Source organism: Arachis ipaensis, chromosome B2, assembly GCF_059453495.1.
Source record: "Arachis ipaensis isolate K30076 ecotype BB chromosome B2, ASM5945349v1, whole genome shotgun sequence".
NCBI classification, from domain to species: domain Eukaryota; kingdom Viridiplantae; phylum Streptophyta; class Magnoliopsida; order Fabales; family Fabaceae; genus Arachis; species Arachis ipaensis.
In genome coordinates this window covers 125505280-125528111 of record NC_142437.1, presented here as the reverse complement: position 1 = coordinate 125528111, position 22832 = coordinate 125505280, and the positions used below count along the sequence as shown (strand labels likewise).

General features: G+C 37.3%; 2 protein-coding genes across 3 annotated transcripts; both read right to left on the bottom strand.

Annotated features, from left to right (window-relative positions):
* Nucleotides 1-9351: 9351 nt before the first annotated feature.
* LOC107626515 (pyruvate kinase isozyme A, chloroplastic) lies at nt 9352-13940 on the bottom strand. Of its 2 annotated transcripts, XM_016329419.3 has the most exons (7): nt 13255-13931; nt 12583-12673; nt 12253-12446; nt 11547-11668; nt 10817-11295; nt 10074-10408; nt 9352-9670 (listed from the first exon to the last, which is right to left on the bottom strand). In XM_016329419.3, the coding sequence occupies exons 1-6, from the start codon at nt 13765-13767 to the stop codon at nt 10107-10109; spliced, it is 1701 nt and encodes a 566-aa protein (XP_016184905.1). In that variant the 5' UTR covers nt 13768-13931; the 3' UTR covers nt 9352-9670; nt 10074-10106. The 2 variants fall into 2 exon arrangements, with proteins under 2 accessions (XP_016184905.1, XP_016184904.1); XM_016329418.3 differs by having other exon boundaries at nt 9352-10408; nt 13255-13940.
* Nucleotides 13941-19752: 5812 nt separating this feature from the next.
* Nucleotides 19753-22602, bottom strand: LOC148575516 (uncharacterized). Its single transcript, XM_088504397.1, has 4 exons — nt 21525-22602; nt 20694-20815; nt 20303-20583; nt 19753-20219 (listed from the first exon to the last, which is right to left on the bottom strand). The coding sequence occupies exons 1-3, from the start codon at nt 21716-21718 to the stop codon at nt 20564-20566; spliced, it is 336 nt and encodes a 111-aa protein (XP_088360523.1). The 5' UTR covers nt 21719-22602; the 3' UTR covers nt 19753-20219; nt 20303-20563.
* Between the last annotated feature and the right edge of the window lie 230 nt (nt 22603-22832).

Genomic DNA, 22832 nt, shown 5'->3' with positions numbered 1-22832 from the left:
AAGGACCACACTTTGTTTTTAAAGGACAATAATAACATTAGCCAATCTCTTAGTCGGTTTAAAAAAATGATGTTTTTAATAACAAATTAAATCCTAAAAGTTCTACAGAATAGTTTTTTTTTAAATTTCAAATCCCACGCTATTTTATGTCTTTAGAGCACGCCCCAAAGTTCTACTTTAAAAGCTGAACAGATTCTAATGTTCATCACATATTCTGCTAGCCATCTTCCTTGATGATTTCGAATAATGCTTTTATAGTCGGCCCACTGAGTAGTTACGCAGGAAGTGCTATCCACATTAATCTTTATCCAGGATTTAGGGGAAGGAGACCAACTTATTAGAATCTCCCTCTTTCTTATGTTTTGGATGAGATTTTTTTTTTAGATGTTTTATCCAACCTTTGGATGTAATCCATGATGATGCATTTTGTTTTGAATGGCCTTCTAAGAAGAGGGAAACAAATTTTTTTATTTCTCCAGAACCATAGCCACCAGTAAGTAACCATAAAGATGATTTTTAATTGGGTTTTGGAATTCGAACCTACTTCTACAGTTAGATTCCAGCGGATTCAAGTCTTGAAGGGAGCTCTGAAGAATTCTAATATGTGTACCGAATTTATGAGTTGTGACCATATTCTAGAGGCAACTGGGTAATCCCTAAGGGTATATATAAAGAATAGTTTCGATGGTTTGGGCGTACATATGACAGTTTGGGTTGGCTCCAAGCATTCGATTTCTTCAATTTGATGTCATGAGCCTTTTGTGAACAACTAACCACATGGAGATTTTAATTTTTTGTGTTCTTTTCCATTTCCAAATTATTTTCCAGGTTTGATAGCTAATTTGGTCTTGATTTACCAACAACTTGTACGCACTGGATATGAAAAAATTACCGTCATGCGTCAGTCCTAAAGTAGACGATCTTTAGCAAGTTCCTCACTAGGGAGATGAATGGCTATTATCTTCCTGATTTTGTCTAGTTTTGGAGTCTGGTTCCAGCTCCCTTCTCCAAGTGTGAGGTCAGCAACTTTCCACTGTAAAATGCTTGGGTTCATGTTCTGCGTCACACTAGTGAAAAGAGGGGGCCCATTCTTCATCCACTTATCGAACCAAAAACAAAGTATGTTTACCATTGCCCACCGAGACTCTGAGATTCTTCTACACTGTTTCTATAATAGCTGCGATACTTTTCCAGAGTTTCGAATCCGTGCTTTTGGATATCATTTCAAGGAGGGGGTTCTCACCTCTTCCATACTTGCTTTTAAGAACTTGGGCCCATAGTGCATCTGGCTGGGTGATGATCTTCCAGAACAATTTCATGAAAAATGCCTCATTCATGATTGTTATCTTTTTAAATCCCAATCCTCCTTGTAATTTAGGACGATAGACTGATAGAGTATTTTCCAATTTATAGCATGAATTTTTCTAGTTTTTTGTTCTTCTCCTCAAATAAATATTTTTTGGCATTTTTCAATTTCTTTACACACTCCAAGAGAAATTTTTTTATGCTGTATATTGAAATTCAGAGCTAGGTTAATAACTGACTACGCAAGAGTGATACGACCAGTTAGAGAGAGATAATTGGTTTTTCAGCCCTTTAGCCTACTGTGCACCCTTTTAATGATGTTACCATAGTTGTCCTTGTTCTTTTTGCTATTGGTTAAATGGGTTCCTGGGTATCTTTCTAGACATAGAACTTCTCTATAACCACATGTTCTCAGAACTTTGTTCCTTATATCCCTTTCCACATTTTTGGAGAACACAATAAACGATTTTTCCTTAGTTATGATGAGACCTTATGCTTCACTGAAAATGTGGAGCACCTCAAAATTCCCCTAATTAAAGCACAAGTTAGGTTTTTTTTAACATGGGCCAATTCCTACAAGTGGAACCCAAACCCTAAAGGCCCACTCATCGCAAAACTTAGTCCCCAACCTTTTCCTATGCCTCTGACCAAAAAACCTATTCCTATGCGACTATGTCTTAACTCTCCTCCACTGAAGAGGCAAGAATCACGAGCAAGTCTCTATAGTCACCAATTGCCAAGCTCGTTGCTAGCGATACCCACCTATCAATGCTAATAGAAAAATCAATGTTGCACTTTTCTAGAGCCATAATAATAGAATATCAATGTTCTTCCTTCTTCTTTAATTTTCGAAGGTTAGAAACCAGATGGAGCTAGAACATTAGTTGTCTCTGCTGAATATATATGGGCCGAGAATAGGATGCAACCTAAGGACTTAAGTCATAGTTTGGTCATTAGATCTGTTAGGGATAAATGATAGTTATGCTTATGCTAATCAGCTGAGCTGGCAAAGTAGTTATTCTGTTAGAAGTTAGCTGGTTTCTCATTAGCTATTAAAATTGCTATATAAGACATGAAGTCTATATAAGTGAATTGATTTTCAGGCACTCTTTCAATTTCAATAATGAAAGCCCTCTTCTAGAATCCTCTATTTTTTTCCTTTCACTCTCAACTTCTTCTTCCTTCTTCATTCCTGAAAGGTTTCTGATCCATGGCTGCACCAAACAAACCACAAGTTTCTGCAACCTCAAATGCGTGAGCAAAAATAAACACGATTTCATTCAAGATGGATGAAGACAACTTCGTGCCTTGGAGGCGTCAAGCTTTGGCATTCATCAAGTCCAATCGACTCAAAGAGCACCTTGATCCGAAGAAAATACCAAAGCGGTACAAAACAGATGCAGATTGTGAAGATGAAATTGAGACTCAGGAGTTCTTAGATTGGGAACAGAATGATCAGTTCTTAGTGTCGTGGCTGTTTGCCTCAATCGATCCAGGCTTCACAAGTCAGGTAGCAAATTGCGAGTTCACGTGTGAGATATGGCACAAATTGGAAGAGTACTTTGCAAAACGGCTGAAGTCGAAGGTGAAACAGCTCAAAACTCAACTCAAAACCATCAAATTGCAAGGATCCGTGGAAGATTACATATCCAAACTCAAGAAGGTAACAAATGCTCTCTCTGCCCTAGGTGCCCCGATTTCAAATAAAGAATTTGTTGAGGCTGTGTCGCAAGGGTTAAATGAGGATTATAGTGCGTTTATCACTATGATTAATGCTAGAGCTGATGACATAACTGAAAGTGAGGTAGAATCGCTACTGGTGAGTCAAGAAGAGCTAGTAGAACGATTTAAGAAAACTGTTTTAGGAACGATGCAAGTTAACCTAGCTCAGAGTTCAGATCTGAAGTCTTCTGTGCAGCAGCCAAATTATCCTGTATATCAGCCAAATTTTCACCATCAGCAGCAGTTTCAAAATAGAGGTCAGAATTTTAGAGGAAGATTTAGAGGACGAGGCAGTTTCAGAGGTGGAAGAGCGAGTTTTTATGGAAACTCCAGACCACAGTGTCAGTTGTGCGGCAAATTTGGACATACAGTGTGGGAGTGCTACCACAGGTTCGACCAGGCCTTTCCAAACCCTCATGGAGCTGCAACCAATGCACCACCACCTCCCTCCTCTTCCTTCCACCAACCACAAGTTCATCCTCAAGCTCAAGCGTTCTTGACTGCTGCACCTTCATCGACTCCTCTCACCGACAATGCTTGGTACCTGGACACTGGAGCATCTCACCATCTGACCTTTGATGCGAACAACCTTATTGCGGGGCTCAGAGTATGAAGGCACATATCAGGTGCTAACAGGTAATGGCCAAGGTATGAGCATAAATAGTATTGGCAAAACCATTTTATTTACCGAGTCCAGCCCTTCAATATTTCAAACTTATGAATCTATTACATGTCCCTTCAATTACAAAGAACCTCATAAGTGTAGCCAAGTTCACTTTGGACAATCATGTGTTCTTCGAATTCCATCCATTTAACTGCATTGTAAAATGCCAGGAGACCAAGGAAACACTGTTAAAGGGGTATCTTAAAGGAGGACTATATCACTTTGAGAATGTTGGAGTGCTTGCAAAAGCGGCACATTCAGCTGCAACACCTAGGCAGGGTAACAATAAGCAATGCACTCCGGGAGCAGTTCACCCTCCCCCATTACAAATAAATAGAGTTTGTAATCTCAGTCCTCTGAGTTCGAAATCTGTAAATGTAGGATATATTACTGCTGCAACTGCTGTCTGTAATGATAGGCCAATGAGTGAATCTGATTTGTGGCATAAGAGGTTAGGTCACCCCTCCCCTAGAATTGTTGAACGCGTGCTGCAACTCTGTAATGCTGGTAGCGTAAATAAAAATAAAAACAAATTTTCATCATTTGATTCCTTATGCAATGCTTGTTGTCAAGGAAAACTGCACAATCTCCCTTTCTTAGACTCTCAAACAATTTACAGTAACCCTCTAGACTTAGTGTTTTCAGACATATGGGGTCCTGCCCCAATCATTAGCAGTTCAGGATTTCGATATTACATCATTTTCATTAATGCAAAAACTCGATACACTTGTCTTTACCTGCTCCACAACCGAAGTCCGGCCCTTCAGGCGTTCACTCAGTATAAGTTGCTGATGGAGAATCGAATTGGGTGTAAAATTAAAACTCTCCAAACAGACAACGGAAAGGAATATACATCCCGTTCTTTTACACAGTTTCTGATTGAAAATGGAATTGAACACAGGCTCAACTGTCCCTACACACATCAACAAAATGGAAAGGCCAAGCGCAAACACAGACATGTGACCGAAACTGCCCTGACCCTTTTATCCCAGGCATCCATGCCTCTAAAGTTTTGGGATGAAGCGTGCCTAACTGCCACACACCTCATTAACCTACTGCCATCTGCTTCCACTCAGTTCAAGTCCCCATATGAACTTCTCAACAATCAAGTCCCATACTATAAGTTCCTCAAAATATTTGGTTGCGCCTGTTTCCCTCAACTCAAACATTATCAGCCACACAAATTTGATTTTAAATCGCACAAGTGTTTGTTCCTTGGGTATTCACCCCAGCATAAAGGATATAGGTGTCTTTGCCCGTCTGGAAAAATCTTTGTGTCAAGGCATGTGATTTTTGATGAGTCCGAGTTCCCTTATCAAACACTGTTCTTCAACAAACATTCAATGCTACCAGCCTCTGTGCCCCACACATATCCACCTTCATTAATCCATATCACCATTACTACCTCACCTGCGTCACCTCCCCCACCTTCCCTCAATCAGGGTCCAGCCTCCCCACCCGTCGTAACACCAAATTCTTCAGCTTCCTCTTCCCAATCAAGTGATCCTGCCTTGACCGCTGTAGCCCCTGCCCATTCCTCTCCATCTGCCCCGATTGCCAATACTACTTATGCTGATTCTTGTCCATTATCTGCTGACATTTGTATCTCTAATTCTTCTTCTGAGTTTCCCTTGAGTAATGCAGGGTTTACCGCTTAATCTTCTACTACTGCTGCTCCCGACCCTGTGGTGCCGGCTGGCAACACTCATCCAATGGTCACCAGGAGCAGGGCCGGTATTTTTAAGCCAGGAGTGTTCACTTCTATGCTAACCGGCTCACCACCAGACCTTATACAAGAAGAGCCAACTTCTGTGTCTCAAGCCCTTGCCTCGCCCCAGTGGAAGCCGGCAATGGATGAAGAATATGCTGCTCTTATGAAGTGCAAGACCTGGACCTTAGTTAATGCAGCAACTGCAAGAGAGCCTATTGGCTGTCGCTGGGTCTTTCGCATTAAACGGCATCCGGATGGGAGCATTCAGAAGTATAAAGCGCGGCTGGTGGCGAAAGGGTTCCATCAAAGGTAAGGTCTTGACTATGGTGAGGATTTTAGTCCAGTTTCCAAACCCGCTACAGTGCGTGCAGTTCTAGGAGTGGCGTTGTCAAGGCAGTGAAAGAGGACGTCAGTTTGACTTCAACAACGCCTTTCTCAATGGCGATTTGTCTAAGAATGTATATATGTTACAGCCTGAAGGCTACAGCCTTGGTTCCAACCTTGTGTGCAAGCTTGAGAAGGTGTTGTATGGCCTGAAAAAAGCTCTGCGTGCCTGATTTTTAAAACTGAAGACCACTTTGGAACAGTTTGGGTTCACCAGCACCACTTCCAACCCTTGTCTGCTTGTCAAACATAGCCCTCTCTCCACCATTTACCTCTTGGCATATGTCGATGACATTCTTGTCACTGGATCTGCTTCGAATGAAATAGACAGACTGATAGTGAATCTGAATAAGGTGTTTACTCACAAGGACTTGGGAGAAATGAGTTTCTCTCTTGGTATTGAAGCTGAGAGAACGGTCACGGGTTCCCTAATGCTCAAGCAAACTAAGTATATCAGGGACTTGCTCAAGCAGGCAGATATGGTGAGTGCTAAAGCAATGCCCATTCCTATGATGAGTAGTCTCAAACTAACTACATCTGGAGCTTTTTTGATGAGCCTTCACTATACAGGTCTATTGTAGGGGGACTGCAATATGCCACCATCACAAGGTCAGACATTGCCTTTGCAGTGAACGAGGTCTCCCAGTTTCTCCACACTCCTCTCGAACAGCACTGGAAGGCTGTGAAGCGCATTCTGCGCTACCTGACAGGCACATCAGATATGGGACTTGAGTTCAACAAGAGTGAAGACTTCCGAATTTTGGCATTCAGTAACTCTGACTGGACAGCAGATCCAGTTGACTGCAAATCCACCACTGGGTACTGTGTGTTTTGGGGGTCAAATCTCATCTGCTGGTCTAGTAGGAAGCAGGTTTCAGCGTCCAGGTCCAGCACCGAGGCGAAATACAGAGCGTTGGCTGATGCCATGACCAATACAATGTGGTTACAAAAGCTCCTTTTTGAAATGCATTTTCCTCAAGATCCATCTCCCACCTTATTTTGTGATAATCAAAGTACTGTGTTGATGAGTCGCAATCCCATTCTTTACAGCAGGTCGAAACACTTTAAGATTGATCTCCACTTTGTCCGAAACAAGGTTGTTCAGCAGCAAGCTCATGTTGTGCACATTCCTTCCTTTGATCAAATTGCCGATGTACTTACAAAGCCCTTATCCCATGATGCCTTTGTTCGTTTCAGGACCAAACTGAGGCTGGTTTCACAACCCTCCTCAGTTTGAGGGGGGGATGTTAGGGATAAATGATATTTATGCTTATGCTAATCAGCTGAGCTGGCAAAGTAGTTATTTTGTTAGAAGTTAGCTGGTTTCTCATTAGCTATTAGAATTATTATATAAGACATGAAGTCTGTGTAAGTGAATTGATTTTCAGGCACTCTTTTAATTTCAATAATGAAAGCCCTCTTCTAGAATCCTCTGTTTTCTTCCTTTCTCTCTCAACTTCTTCTTCCTTCTTCGTTCCTGAGAGGTTTCTGATACCTTCACAAGATCCAAAAGCAAATGCCCACAATACTAATAGTGTCTACTGTCTAGTGTCAGTGTTGAATGAAGACGTACGTGTCACTTGCAAGGGCCTCTTGTTTATTGTTTTGCCTTGATTGCAGTCTGCAGATTCCATCCACCGCCCTCAGCAGGTCAGCTTCCGCTACTTGTTGGTCGGATTTTTATTCTTAAATCTGAATTAGCTGCCATATACAGATATACATGTGCGTGCTACATCCATTTAGCAACTGAGAGGGACCGAGAGAAAGAGCGCTGCTCTATTCGTGTTGTGTAGGATGAATTGAGATGCAAATTATGGAATTTAGATATCAAAAGTTGGTAAAATGGTAAAGTAAAAGGAATCATCACCATTAATTTTGTAACTTCTATGAAATTTATGTCCCATTATCTTAATTTAAAAGTGATCCACTTTTAGCTTTCTTACTTTGCCAACTTTTTTATTTTAGAGGATCTTGATCCCAAATTATGTGTTTCAATGGTGTCGTGACTCGTGATCTGATCCCTTAGACAATAGAGGCCTTAAGTTATTTCGTCTAAATTATCTGCTCCCTAATCGCAGAGAATAATAAATGTATGTACAACTAAGGTGCTTGGCTTTTTCATGTTTTTTATTCTACTGATCTGGCTGGCGTTCTTATTTAATAGCTCTTCGTAACTTTAGCTGCGCTATATATCAGCTCGAATTTTATTTTAAATAGTCTTGTTGCTAATCATATTCAAACAAAGGATAAAGGCATCAACTGATGCTATAATTTTGTTATATCTGATTATTTGAAGTCTCTTGCCTTACAACAGCAGGCCCAGGTTTCACCATTCTGTTTTTTGCCAATTTTCTAGTAGAATTTCTGCAACAATGTCATTGCTGGGCACTTCCGAGGGGGATTCTCGAGATTGCCAAGTTTGTGGTGTATGTCACTGTCCCCATCGTTCTTATCATCTTATGTACAGTTTTGCCAACAACACCAAAAACCTTCAGAAATTCATGGGAAATGTAATATCCTTATCCCTTGTTGCCCCTTTTCAAAATTTTACAGAAAAAAAGGGGGGGGGGGGGTGTGGATGGAGCGGGTTCTGATGTTAAATCGGAGAGAGAACTGTACTTGCATGTCGGCATAACTGGATACTATCTTTGATTATTTTATTGCATTTACAGTGGCACTATGCTTTTTTGTCAAGTTAGAGTAAACTATAAGGGTGGGTTAGGATTACTTTGCTTTCAAGAATGCTTGAACTTTGAAGATGAGAATTCAAATCATATTTAGCATTTCATTTATATTTCAATTTTCAATGCACGATTAAAGACAAAGCAGTGTCACTCGTTGAGGTTGTAGTCGCCAATACTTTCTGTTCGACAGATCATTGATAATTTTCTCTGCAGGATAGCATTGAATTCTTCATTTGTTTTCATTGTGAATTGTGAGGACGAATGCAATGTTGTAAAAATTATGGACTATTGGATCTGACTTTGTGTGTCTTGTAGATTATATTTTCTTTTCGTAATTTACAGAAATCATACATTGAATATCCCCCGAGGCACCGAGACCGCCATCACCAGAGGAACTTAGGGAGATAGGACAAACGATGATTAGTTGGCTGTGCTCTAGTTGTTACGTTTAGTATATATTGATTATACAATACATATGGTGGTTGTTGTTGTTGTTGTTTTATTATTATTTTGCAAAGTATGCTTATATATTTTGTGAAGGGGTTTGTGAAGTGTATGTCAAATCAAATAAATAAGTTATTGTGTTTATGAAGTATTTACGTGAATTAAGTTCAAGCTAAGAAAAGGTGATATTTTAGACTTTAGTTAAATACCTTCAACAGTTTGAGAAACATAATGTAATTAATAGTTTTGCCCATGTTTATTACAAGTCTCAAGGGTTTTATCACCCCTTGAGTTAGCTTTTGAAATTAAATTAGATTCATCCAATTTTAATAGTTAGAATATATCCGATTCAGGCTTGGTTCAAAAGCACAAACTTCTTATCTTTGTGTTTGGTAAATTAAAGTAACTATGTGTTTGTAGGACAGAAAGCAGACTAGCTGAGAATTAGCGAGTATAGTAGTGTAAGAATGACGAATGCATTACATTGTTTAAGCTCGGATACACGTTAAACATAGTAATACATGCAGGCTCTAGCATCTCTTAATAAACACGTGATGAAACTAACATCCTAACAACTCTAATGAGCTGACACAATAACAAACTCATGCTAAGTACCTTGCTGACTTGGCCTAACTGTTGCTTGAGCAGCTTCCTCCTTCATAATGGAATGGTAAATGGCTTAATTTCATTTTGCTCCCTTGATTCGACAAATAGGAGGATGATGTTCTGATTGGCAGGTATGCTTCACGTTCTTTCCTTTAAGACGAAATCAAGAAGAGAAGAAAGCAATCACGATGGAAATTTGCCAAATCCATACCTCAATACGTTATATTATGATAAGTTCGTCTTCACATTTTTACAACCGGGTATGGAAGTTGAAAGCTAATAATACAACACGGTATAACAATTAACAAAATACAAAAGCTACCAGAAAGGCAACAAAATTGCTAGTGCCTCGCGTAGGTATTTTTCGTAACCCCCAAAATGACATCAGATATAGGGGCTTGAGGCAGAAGAATATAAATTCAGTTGCAGTTGCAACAAGACAGACGCAAAAGAAAGAGAAAGACAATGAAAAAAACAATGGGGAGGAGAAAACACTAATCTAGTAGCATCCAAAACTAAACCAATGGTGATAAAATGTATAATCTAGAGCTACCTCTTGTCTTTGCAGAAGAACAGAAACATGTCCTCAAGGAACATTCATTACTTGTATTGACTGAAACATGTCTGAGACAGCTATCACAAGATCCCCTGATTTGATCAAATTTCTGGCCTTAAGAAGTGAAAAGGTTTTATTGAGATTGCTCTCCATATCATCTGAGAAGCTCAGACGAAACGGAATTAGGCCCCATTGGAGGTTTAGACGCCTACGCACAGATGGTGTGGTTGTGAAAGCGAATATTGGGCAGTCCGGGCGGCATCTCGATAACAGGGATGCCATGCATCCTGTCTTTGTGTACACAAAAAGTGCGTCCACCTCCAAATTATTAGCTGCACAGTAAAAAATTGATAGCTATTTTTCTGGAAACCCCTCATCAAATAATGCTAAAGAGTAAAGCAAACAAATAATAGACTTTCTGCATATTTTCTTCTCCATTCATATTATTGTTTTTTTTTTAAAGCATTTATCATAGCTACTCTCCAGCAGCCTATCAACGTGATTTTTAACTTGCTGATGCTAGAATTCAAATCAAAATATGTTAGTCTTTAAGGCATGTCCCAAAATATAAAAGAAATAATAACTGTTTAAACAATAGAATTATAGAAAATGTACAAACAAAATGGGGAAATAAAACAAAGCAAGCAGAAAGTCAATATTTGTTATTTGAAAATAAATTACAAACAAAAATAAGAAAAATCACATAGAGGAAGCAGAGTCAACATATGATAACCACTTACCCATCTTTGCAGCTGAATTGCAAATTTCTTCAGATATATTTTCTGAAAAAGAAGTCCCGATTGATGGATGTTCAATAGTTTCATGGTATTTTTGTTCCCTCCACCATCTTTCAATTCTCAAACTAACACTCCTTAGAACAGCCAGTGCCTTCTCAGGGTATTGGCCCATGGCTGACTCACCTGAAAGCATCAAAGCATCAGCTCCTTGCTTTACTGCTTCAGAAACATCAGCTACTTCAGCTCTTGTAGGAGTTGGGTATTCAATCATGGACTCAAGTAGTTGAGAGGCAACAATGACAGGTTTATTCAGCTGCCTGCAGAGTTCAACAATCCTCTGTTGCGCAGATGGAACCTGTTCTAAAGGGATCTGAGCACCCAAGTCTCCTCTTGCCACCATTGCTGCATCTGATGCTTGAATGATCTCCTCCAAGTTCTTCAATGAGTCAATACTTTCTATCTTTGCAATTAGAGCAACATCACTGTATCATCACATTATAGTAATATCAGCATACGGCAAAATTGAAGTGAAATCGGCAGAAAATAAAATACAAACCAGAAAGAATGAAAGGGAAAAATCCTCAGAAAATAAAACAAGCGAGCCAATGGAAAGACAAGTGTTGTAAGTTGTAACACATAAAGGTGCATTGCATATATATGTGAAGGACGGTGCTTGTCAACGGTGAAATAATTGTGATGCTACAGATTATAAGATGGTATTCCTAGTACATACCTATTGGGGGACCGTGCAGCAATATAGCTTCTAAGATGGTGAATGACTTCAGCAGACTTGACAAAAGAAATAGCAATGAAATCAACTCCCTCAGCAATACCAAAATCGATATCTAACCAATCCTGTATATGGAAAATCAGGTTGAGAATCACAAAAATGAAAAATCTATTCACATAGGATGGACAATTTTCTGAACAGAAAAGGTAGCACCATATGTTTACAATCTTGAGTCTCAACATGAATGGTTAAGGCATAAAAAATACAATAGGGTTGTTATTTTGTTCAACTGTCCATAAAGGTAACACTGTAACAGCAATGTTAAAGCAAGGGACCACTGCACAAACTATCATGACAAGTATCCTGTCAAGTTTTTATCCCATTTTATTTTGTTTCAGTGAATTATATGTGTTATATGCAACGGGTTTCTATATCCCAACAAGATAATTTGAAAAGATTTGCTTACTATGCTTAGACATGGCAGCAAATATTTCATCACAAAAATAGAGTTTATACTCCATATAGACTACACTATACTATCCGCACATGAAAAGTAAACATGAAAACATGCAAAGAATAACACGGCACCCTGGTACAAATTAGCAGCGTAAAGAAGAGCGCACCCAAAGGGTGTAATGACTAATGTAGGAAGCCTAACCTACGGCAAGCACACGAGGCTAAAGAAGAAAAAGTTAAATAAATTGACAACCTTAGAAGAAATTGTAGGAAGCATGGAATTCCTTTCTCGCACTAGACTCCCATTCCTCCAGAATGTTAGATTGGCTCTTGGGAGCAACAACCCAGGATCAGTACAAAGGCATTTGACATCTGGTCCTATCTTTCCAATCACCTCAAACCTCACCATACCTCCATCCACTAGAAGTTCATCCCCAACTTTGACATCTGTGCAACATTAAATTTCAGTTCAAAGTACTCAACGACATCATCAAGATTTAACAAATATAACCAGGAACATAATGAATCATAATGAATCATAGTAAAAATAGATGTTTCATCCAGGCTGTGGAGAAATATTAACCTTCAGCAAAACCCTCATAATTTACGTTGACAGTGTGCTCTGGAAGAGTAGAATCAAAGGCTCTAACGCTGAAGGTCCAGATCTCGCCATCCTACAGTAGAGTATTCAATAAAAATGGCCAAAATCCTGAGCATGTTAACTCCTTATGGTAAACAAATTATTATGTCTAGCAGCATTTTGCATATAATACTAAGGCCGATGTGCATGTTTATATTGTCAAAGCTTTTTCAAATTCAAGATACCAAACATTACACGTACAATTTTCCAGATAGTATATGCGTCATAACATAGGTCTCGAAGCAATCAGTTTTGTAATACTACTAGTAATATCCTATGGAAAATCTAGGGCAGCATTTTTAACAGGCATCTCGTAGGAGAAATGAATCATCACAATTCACAAAACGACCTATTCTACCTCTAAGCCAGATGCAAAATCGAGGCTCAAACACTGAATGGCATGTGGAAGGATGAGTATTGTGAATGTGGCAGGAAAAAAACAAGTATGGCATAATGGCGCAAAGCTTATAGTTTGGAAAAGCTGGTGCCGTGTAATTTGAATAACGAAAAAAAAAAAAAAAAGAGCAGATTATGTATGACAATTAAGATTTGATGCAGTATACATTCATTTTGGCCCCAAACGAGCACCACCAGTAAGATAGCTGAGACGGGTACCTCAGCTTTGGCAGAGGAAGCACCACCGAGATCACCCATGTGGATCTCGCTGCCTTCGGTATCCATCATGATGGCGACGGCAAAGCCCTTGTCGTCGTTGAGGCGCCTCACACGCTGGATCACCTCCCTGTGCCACTCCCTCGTTCCGTGGCACATGTTGATCCGCGCCACGTTCATCCCTCCGACGGCCAGCGCCTCCAGCTGCTCAAATCCACACGTGGCGGGGCCCACCGTGCACACGAGCTTGGTGCGGCGCGTGCTGCGGAAGCCGTTCTCCCTGAGCTCGGCCTCGGTGACGGCGTCCACCTCAATGGAGGTGGGGCTCCAATCAGCAGTGGAGACGTGACGGCGCGGGAGTGATGAGGTGGAGGGCCGGAGGGAGAAGGCGAAGGAATTGGGAGGTGTGGAGAAGGAAAGTTTGAAACTTGGAAGGTGGGCATGGGTATTGCCGGAGTGGGTGACGGAGGAAAAGGAGCCGTTTGGGGCGGTGAAGAGTTGCAGAGACTGTGCCATGCTGCGTTGAAGAGAGATTTGGGAAGGATTGGGAAGAAGGAACTGTTGAGCTTTGAAGTTGTCGCCCTCCCCGCTCTCCGAGTTGGTTGTAAATGAATGTCAACTTGTCAAGTGAATAAGAATTGAGAAAGAGAATTACAGAAGGGCTTTGTCACTCGGTCCTAAATTTGGTACCGGAGTTATATTCGAGTTTTAAATTAGTCTAGTTATCTAACATGTTCTTTGAATGGATTTTTTTTTAAAATAAATAAAAATATTTTATTCATTAAAATATGTAATTTGTAGTAATTTTATGAAAATACACATTATCTCTCATCTTGTTTATAGTCTAAATGAGTTTACCGTGTAAATGAGATAAGACTTTTACACAACACGTATATAAATGTAATTTGACGATGTTGTTTTGTGTCTTATCTCATTTACTAGACGAAATACGTATAATTTTATTTTATTTATATTGTAAGCAAAATAAAAAATAAAGTACATTTTCGTAAAATTGTTATAAATTATATATTTTAATAAATGAAATATTTATTTTATTTATTTAAAAAAAATTCGTTCTTGGAAGCATTTTTCATTAGTGAGACGTAATTGAAAAGCTAATGTAAACTTACTATTCTCTAGGGGTGTAAGTTATCGAACCGAATCGAAATTTACAATAACCGAATAGAAAACCGAAAAAATTGTTTTTTTTTTTTTCGAATTAAACCGATCGGTTCGGTTCGGTTTTTGGTTGGTTCGGCAGAAACTGAACCGAACCGAATCGAAGAAGTGGCTTAGTAATGCATTGAAATGGACATTTTAGACTTAACAAATGTGTTTGTTTTATGTTTAGTTGTTGGAATGAGTTAAAATTGTATTGAATTTGAATGTAATGTAATGTTATTTCAGTTTATTGATTGTTTTGAACATCATTTTACTGAGATTAATTTTCTATTAGTTAGGATTTAAAAACTAAAAAAATCGACCGAACCAAACCGTTTTTGATTCGGTTCGGTTCGATTCAGTTGTTGCACAGACAACAAACCGATTAGTTGGTTCTCTGTGAAAACTGAACCGATAACACCCCTACTATTCCCACACTCGCACTAAAATGATTAGCTCATATGGCAATTATAATTTTTATCGTTTTGAATTTTGATCCCTAAATTTATTTTAAGAATCTTAATTTTAATTCTAAGTTATAGCTCGATCTTTATTTTGCATTATGAGACATAACTTGATTTTATTTGTCTTTATTCTAAGTTTGTAACAGAAGATCTTAATAACCATTATTCTGACTTAATAACCAATGGTCATAACATCAACTTTATTCATCAATTTTGTGCTTATAAAGGTACTAATTTCTATATCTCAAAAGAAACCACATGATAAGTTCTATTTCATGTTTAACATTCTATCATCATAAAATTCTTATGTCTCTTAAACACTTACTGACTGAGTCGGAGTGTCTTTTACAAGTACCCACCCACTGTGTTCTTTGATGTCCGAATTATTCTCACTCCATTAAAGAAAAGGCATATTACAATAGCGTAAGAGATATATATCTCGAAAGTTCATCCACACAAAACAATTGGCGCCGTCTACGGGGACGAGTAAAATAATTTTTACTCTCCTGAGATTCATAAAACTTGATTTACATTCAAATTTTTAAACCAATTTCAACAATCTTGTTTAAAATTTTATTTAATACCTTTTATCAAATTTTAATCTATCATAAATTTTTATAAAGTATGTACTTTATACATTCGAATTACTTCACTTTTACGTATCATAATATATCACATGTCATAATCGAACAATGAATCAATCCGAGAACAAATGCGATTTTCAACCAATTCGAGAATAAACTCGGCTTTCAACCAATCTGAGAACAAACTCGACTTTTAACCAACCCGAAAATAAATTTGGTTTTCAATCGATACGAGAAAAACTCGGTTTTTAACCAATTCGAGAACAAACTCGACTTTTAACCAATCTCAAAACAAATTCGACTTTCAATCAATCTAAGGAAAAAGAAACTCAATTTTTAATCAATTCGAGTACAAACTCGCCTATCAATTTTGCTAACTTTTTCAAAGTTCTCTACTTACACAAGTAAAATTATATATTTTATTCACATATACTTTTGTATTTATATTTTGTGTAAGTAATATTTACTAATTTATTTGTTATATTCAAATCTCAATATATGTTCTATACTTTGAATAATTCTTACAAATAGTATACTTTTTTTTTCTCTCTCTATTTTTATCTATATCTTTGCAAGACAATATTCATCGTTTTCTATTTCTATTACTAAAGATCATTGATTCTTGTGTTTTTATTTTTAAAAAGAAAACTAAGACAGAAGCATTCTATATTAGGATATAAAGCCATCCATTTACAATAATGACATATAATAACCATGTCAATTGAATTTTTATTTTATCATGCATTATATTCTTATCGCTTAATGGTTTTATTTATACAATTAAAATTGGATTCCATCAAAAATCAATTGTATATGAATTATATATAACTATTATACTATTCACTTTATGCTATTAGATGTTATATTACTATTTGTTTAATACAAAAAGTTAAACAAAAAATAGTTACAAACATGCAAATTTGTTACTTTTGCACAAAGAATATACCTCATAACTAAACAAAATTTATTATATTATTAAATGACTAATTATTGTATTGCTTTATTAACAAGTTAATGCAGATTCTTCGAAATAAAGTTATAATATTAATAAATAAAATTAAATAATTTATATTTGGTATGTATGACATTCATATGTCATCTTTTTTTCTACAATTATCAACTTTTAAGGTATATTTTTTTACTTTGAACTCTTTTACTTTTACAATATATATTATTCAATATATGTTGTGATTTTATAAATATTTATTTTCTCAATTTATCTTATTTATATCATATGACCTTTATTATAAACTGTAAATATTCAATAACTAATTGCTTTGAGCGAGAAATTCATCAATAAGTTGTTGTGCGTCAGAAAAATTTTTAAGACAATTGATCGATCATTATATTTTCGGATCATACAATCGATTCCGTCAACGGATACAATCAAATATTATATCCATACTAAAAAAATTGTTCTCAAGTGAAAAAGTATCCCTCACATAATTATTCATTATTCGCTTGAAGGTATATTTTTCTGTAACTACTTCTTTTCTATAATGATCAACTTTAAGATATATTTTTTTACTTTGAATTCTTTTAGTTTCACATGATATATTATTCCATGTATGCTGTAAGCTTTTATAGATTTATTATATCAATTTTTAATATCATATTTAATTCAATAATGTGATATATAACTTGATTAATGTCAAGACAAATTGCTACTTTTACCTTTTTCACATTACTTTCTTTTGAGAATTTATAGAATTTATTTCAATATTGAAAGTTTATAGAATTTTTAATATTTTCCAGAACAATTTTGCTAGAAAACTAAGAGAGGGTTCGGCCAACTCCTGTCAACTTTTTAATGTGTTGGACTTCGATACTCATCTTAATAAAAATAAGTTAAATACATGGATGTTTCTTCTGTTAAAGATCATAATGTTTCTTTTTCATACTAAATGGATGTTCCTTTATATATTTTTTGAATTTTTTTATTACAAATGTGAATGTTTTTATTTCTTTAAGAATTTCATAGTTTTTTTTTTAATTTTATAGATATCTAATTATTTTTATCAAATTATAACTGAATATTTCTTTTGTTAAGCATTAGGATGCTTTTTTTCATATTAAATGAATTTTTTTTATATTTCTGTAATTGTTCAAGAACAATTCGTGCTCCACCACTCTTTCCTTAAACAATTCCTGAAGCTGAACCAAGTGCAAGACAGAGACCGATTGGATGTGATGGAATCGCGATTTGACCGATTCGAAGAGAGATTGAATGTGATGGAGTCGCGATTTGACCGATTTGACGATGTGTATTTCTGAAACTAACTGGTGACTACAGGAAGAGGAAAATAGCTACTGCATTGTTGAAAGCGTGTGACAAGCTTCCCATTCTGCGGGGTCATGAGTTTCTTGCACTTCGGGCTTATGAAGAAGATCTTGGTGCACGCAAATTATACACAAATGCAGGATACCATGTTGTGTCTAGAGATCCACCATGGACAAGTAATTAGATCGGAGGAAAATGTCGTGTTCTTATGAGAAGGGCGGATAGGGCCCTGACGGTGAGAAAGAAGGGGGTGTGTGGTTGTTGGAGGTGGGTAGGTTAATGTGGGATAGAAGAGAAAGGTTTTTATAGATTTTAATTAGGTTTACTTAATCAATTTTAAATTTTTTAAATTTTAATTTAAAAAAATTAAAATTAATTATTAATAATTATAATTAATTGAATTATTCACTTTTTGGTTGGTTAGACACTTGGTTTCTTATACTTTTCCTTTCCAGAATCAAATGCTTAAATTCACTACACATGCATAGTCTTATATCTCTATCTTTCTCTATATTGTTGTCACATAAATTTATTATCCAAACTCTCTTAAAGGCAAAGTGAACAATGCTCTTTCCCAAAAATTTAACAAAATCATAGGCTCAAATTATGAACAAGATCTCATCTATTTAGGTGATATCAAACTAAAACGTCTCAAAAATTATAGTTTCCATGCTCTATTTTACAAGATTTTTAAAATTATGAAATTATCACTCATTCTCTTTTGGCTTTAACTTTATACAAAACTATAAAATTCTTCCATTTGATTCATAAGTCACCAAATAACTGCACACAACAGAATATTATGATGATTTCAAATTTTTTATTTCACAAGTTTGTTTGCTTTATTTTCGTTCTTTGTGCAGAAAATCGACACCACCATTGCTGTTATATTATTTTATCATTATCCAACTGAATTTTCATAGATCAAATCGTTATCGTCATTATTAAGCGCCCTCAAATATTCAAATAAATTAAAAGTCAAATAAATCAAATAAATACAATGAAATAGTAAAATAAAATCCTAATCATTAAAGATCCTGGTAGTCGTTGTCATTGTCATTCCCGTGGTCTTGCTGAGGTGGCGGTGATATCTGTGTTCCACCAGGAACCAGCAGCACCGTTGACACCAACAGCACCACTGCTACCAGCAAGGCTGATACCAGCGATGCGCATCTGAGCCTGGTACACCTCCATCTGAGCCTCTATCAGCTAAAGTTGCTGCAGCTGCTCCCTCCACTCCAGCCTGAGGTCATCCGCGGCCATCACACGTGTGAAGATCTCCTGATACCTCGCCCGAGTCTCGGTCAGCTTCTAAGCCTGTTCGTGAAGGTTGCAGATGAGCTCTTGCACCTGCAGCCTCAAATCAATGCCTTCCTCAAGATCGACAGCTTGACTGGTGGCAGAGGCAGATGATGGTCTCTCAACTTGGAGGTGCAGAGGCTGCTGGCGAAGAACAACCCCAACCCGTATACGCGGTTCTTGTATGGTGCTAAGGCAGTCTCGCGCCAAACTGATCGGGATCGATGACTAAAGCAGCAAAGTCATTGGCGTCCTCCCCACTTTGTTGAGATTACTGAGTCGGGACCTCTAGTCTCTGCATGTAGGACTCTGGTGTTGTGTAACACATGTTATTATGATTTGGACTAGGGGTGGCAAGCAGGGAAGCCCGCCCCGCGCCCCCCTTCCCGCCAAAAGCCCATCCCGTCCCACCTAATGAGGTGGTGTCCTGAAATCTCACACCACCCCGCCTAACAGCGGGCTAGCGGGCCAATCCCGCCAAATCTTCTTTTTTATTTTTTTACTATTAAGTATTAAATAAACATAAATTACCAAAAAAGTATTAAATAATATATATAATTTCACAATAATTTTAATAAATTTATAAATTATAAAGATATAAAAAAACTATAATTTCTAAATTCACAAATATTAAATTCTTTATAATTATAAATATGTAATAAACATAATCATAAACCAAAATTTTTGAAACAAAATAATAAAACCAACATTGTCCAAAGTAAAGTAAATATTTTCCAAAATATATAATTCAACATCTACAAGTTTAGAACATAATCAATCAAACGTAAGACATAATCCTAAATACTAAATTATGACATCTTCAAAAAAATCCTAAGCATGGGGGAAAGCCCGTCTCGCCCTGCCAAAGCCTGCCTAAGTCTGCGGTTTAAACGGTGTGGGTTAGGCGGTCTCAATTGTTTAGCCCGACCTGCCTTTTTTGGCGGGTTACGTAGGTCTTTTTGGCGGGTTTAGGCTTGTTTACCACCCTTAATAATTAGGACAATAGGCTTACAGTTAATCTCTAATTTTATATCACGAGATCAGATATTTACTCAAATAATGATCCTGAGACCGCTGATAAGCAAATCTCTCTTTGTTCTCCTTTAACGTGTGGGTGTACTTTGAAGGTCTCCACCAATGTCGCATCGCAATCCAACAACTTCGACTACACATGTTGCACTGAAACATGTTATTAGGATGCCTATTAATAATATGTCAAAGAATATAACTAAGTTAATATCAAAATTAGAGAAGCTACATACCAACCTGGCCTTAGTCTTCATGAAGGTCGCTGAGCCGCCGATATACTTGGATGACTTAGCCGATGTCCTGTTAGCTTTGTTTGTGAGACACTGATGCCTGTACTCCTCATTGGTCTCCCAGTGAACGTACAAAGCCTTCTTGATTTCCGGACAAAGCCAGGAAGTGAGGTGGTTGTGCCACTCACGTACATCCTCTAGCATATGTGCAGTCGCTTACCCATTCGATGGTCGTATTTCTTCCTGATTATGAGATCGTGTTCCTTATCCCATATAAAGTTCAACTGCACAAAAGTAAATTTAAAATTAGTTAATCAAAATATATTGTATTAAACAAAGTAAAAGATATAAACTAGCTAAGAATGTTTGACTATATTAAGTTCTTACTACCCACTTCTGAAATAATTGTTCTCTGGTCTCAGAGGAGATCTTCTTATAGCTCGGTCACGGATGTCGTAAATCAGCTTGATGACGTTGGTCATCTCTTGAGTACATACATTGTTGTTTGGCGCAAACCTGTCAATAATTCACAAACAAACCAATATGACAATATAAATTAAAACTTTAGAAGCAAATAACCATAACACATAGAGATTTTTTTTAGAAATTTCAGTAGAGTTTCATCTATAACTGGAATGCGTCACAAACTCTATCCATCAACAATTAACTTAAATAGCACTAAATGTCAACAATCAATGAACAACAGGCAATAATCAAGAAGCAACATCCATAAATCCACTATCAATAATCAGACACTTTTAACAATTTAATAATCAGAATATATTAAACACTTTCAACAATTCAAACCTATAACCCTAAATCAACTATTAAGAATCACTAATCACGATATATCAAAGATTCTTTGAGACATAGTGTTGAACACTTGGCATGCAAAAACATAAACAACACAAAATAGCACAAACAAACATTCTTTGTAACACTAATTCAAAATTCAGCACCAATAACATGAAAACTCAGCAGCATTTACAGTGACTTAGCAAAGTATCAGTCAATCAATCCAAACAAATTGAAATTCAAACTCAAAAAGTTCTTAACAGCATGTTTAACTATCTATAAACTAACACTAATTCTAATAAGAAAATCATAATTCTAACCTAAACTCAACTAACAACAGCAAATAATCCTAACCAAATTAAATTAATACTATAATCAAATAACTAATCCTAAATTAACTAAAACAGAGGAGGAAAGGTGATATGAGAACCTGAGTCGAAGAATAGAGCAAGAACTCAGGAGACAGGGATGCAGTGGTAGTGACCAGCCGTTGCTACACCTGAACTCGCTGGAACTAGAGTGGCTCTGTTCTGATTCTGCGACTTGGAATGAGGCAAGCAGGGGCGAGCTAGAGAGCCACATTGCGAGGTTGTGAGGAGGGGAAGAAGATAATCGCGACGGCATTGGATGGTAGCCAGAGGCAAGAGATAGAAGGCAGGAGAGACAACGGCGAGCAGCACGAAGGTGGGGAGATGACGGCGAGAGGGGTAGAGAGAGTGGGAGGCGAGAGGGTTAGAGAGAGAGAGAGAAACAGATTCGAATGAGGAGGAAGAGAGTTCGCGCTTCAATTTTACGGCACAATTATCGTCGGATTTACTGTGGGAAAAATCCGACGGTAAACCTTTGCGGGTCACCAAAATGCAGCGTTTCATTTAGTGGGTTTACCATCGAAAAATCCAATGGTAAATCCTACCCTAAATGACGCACCAATTTTTTTTGTTCCCCTCCAATTATTACTGGTGAATTTACCATCGATAACGTAAATTTGCCGGCGATTATTTAACCTTACAAATTCGACGCCTTTACCACCAGTAAATCTGTCGCTACTCTGCGACTCTAAATCTGACGGTACTCAACATTTTTCTTGTAGTGTCACGTTCTATTCCAACCGGCACGAGAGGCAGTGATAGTGCACGACGACAACGACGGGACAACTCCCTCCTTCCTCTTCTCCGTCGTGCTCGTGCCCTCTTAGCGTCTCTCTCTCTTCTTCGGGCTTCCTTTCCCTGCAACAGCAACAACGACAATGACAGCAAACAACAGTCCTCCCTTCACCAGCGTTCTCTTCTTCCGCTTCTCTCCTGTGTTTCTCTCTTGACCTTCTCTTCTTCTTCAAACTAGTGAGGAAGAGAGAAAGACAAATGAGAGGTGGGATGCGAGATTGAGAGAGAACGAAATGCGAAAATGCCATTGTCACAGCTGCAAGCTCTCCTCCTTACCGGAAATACCATCCAAGCTCTCTGCTGCCATCACTAAAGCTCTTCTGATTGTCAAATCAATATTTTTTGTTCAATGTGATGTCATGCTCTCACGTTTGAGTGTATTTGTCAAATTTTAAAATTTTTCGAAAATTATTTTGTCAATAATAAATGTCAGATACCATTTTATTAATGCTAAAATTTTTCGAATACCAATTTAATATTTACTTCTAGTTTAAAGATTCTAAACAAAGCATGGAAAAGCACTATTCCAAAATTCTTATCCTTTAATTGGTTTCTAATGATCTTTGGGCCAAAAA

Excerpts from the sequence above, each read along its gene's own strand:
- LOC148575516 (XM_088504397.1), bottom strand. The coding sequence starts at position 21,718 with ATGCCGTCGCGATTATCTTCTTCCCCTCCTCACAACCTCGCAATGTGG. Across the intron at positions 20,816-21,524 it reads TGCTCTATTCTTCGACTCAG|GTTTGCGCCAAACAACAATG; the intron begins GTTCTCATATCA and ends AATTATTGACAG. Across the intron at positions 20,584-20,693 it reads AGAGAACAATTATTTCAGAA|TTGAACTTTATATGGGATAA; the intron begins GTGGGTAGTAAG and ends ACTTTTGTGCAG.
- LOC107626515 (XM_016329418.3), bottom strand. The coding sequence starts at position 13,767 with ATGGCACAGTCTCTGCAACTCTTCACCGCCCCAAACGGCTCCTTTTCC. Across the intron at positions 11,669-12,252 it reads TTCCTACAATTTCTTCTAAG|GATTGGTTAGATATCGATTT; the intron begins GTTGTCAATTTA and ends TTCCATATACAG. Across the intron at positions 11,296-11,546 it reads GCTGCACGGTCCCCCAATAG|TGATGTTGCTCTAATTGCAA; the intron begins GTATGTACTAGG and ends GTGATGATACAG.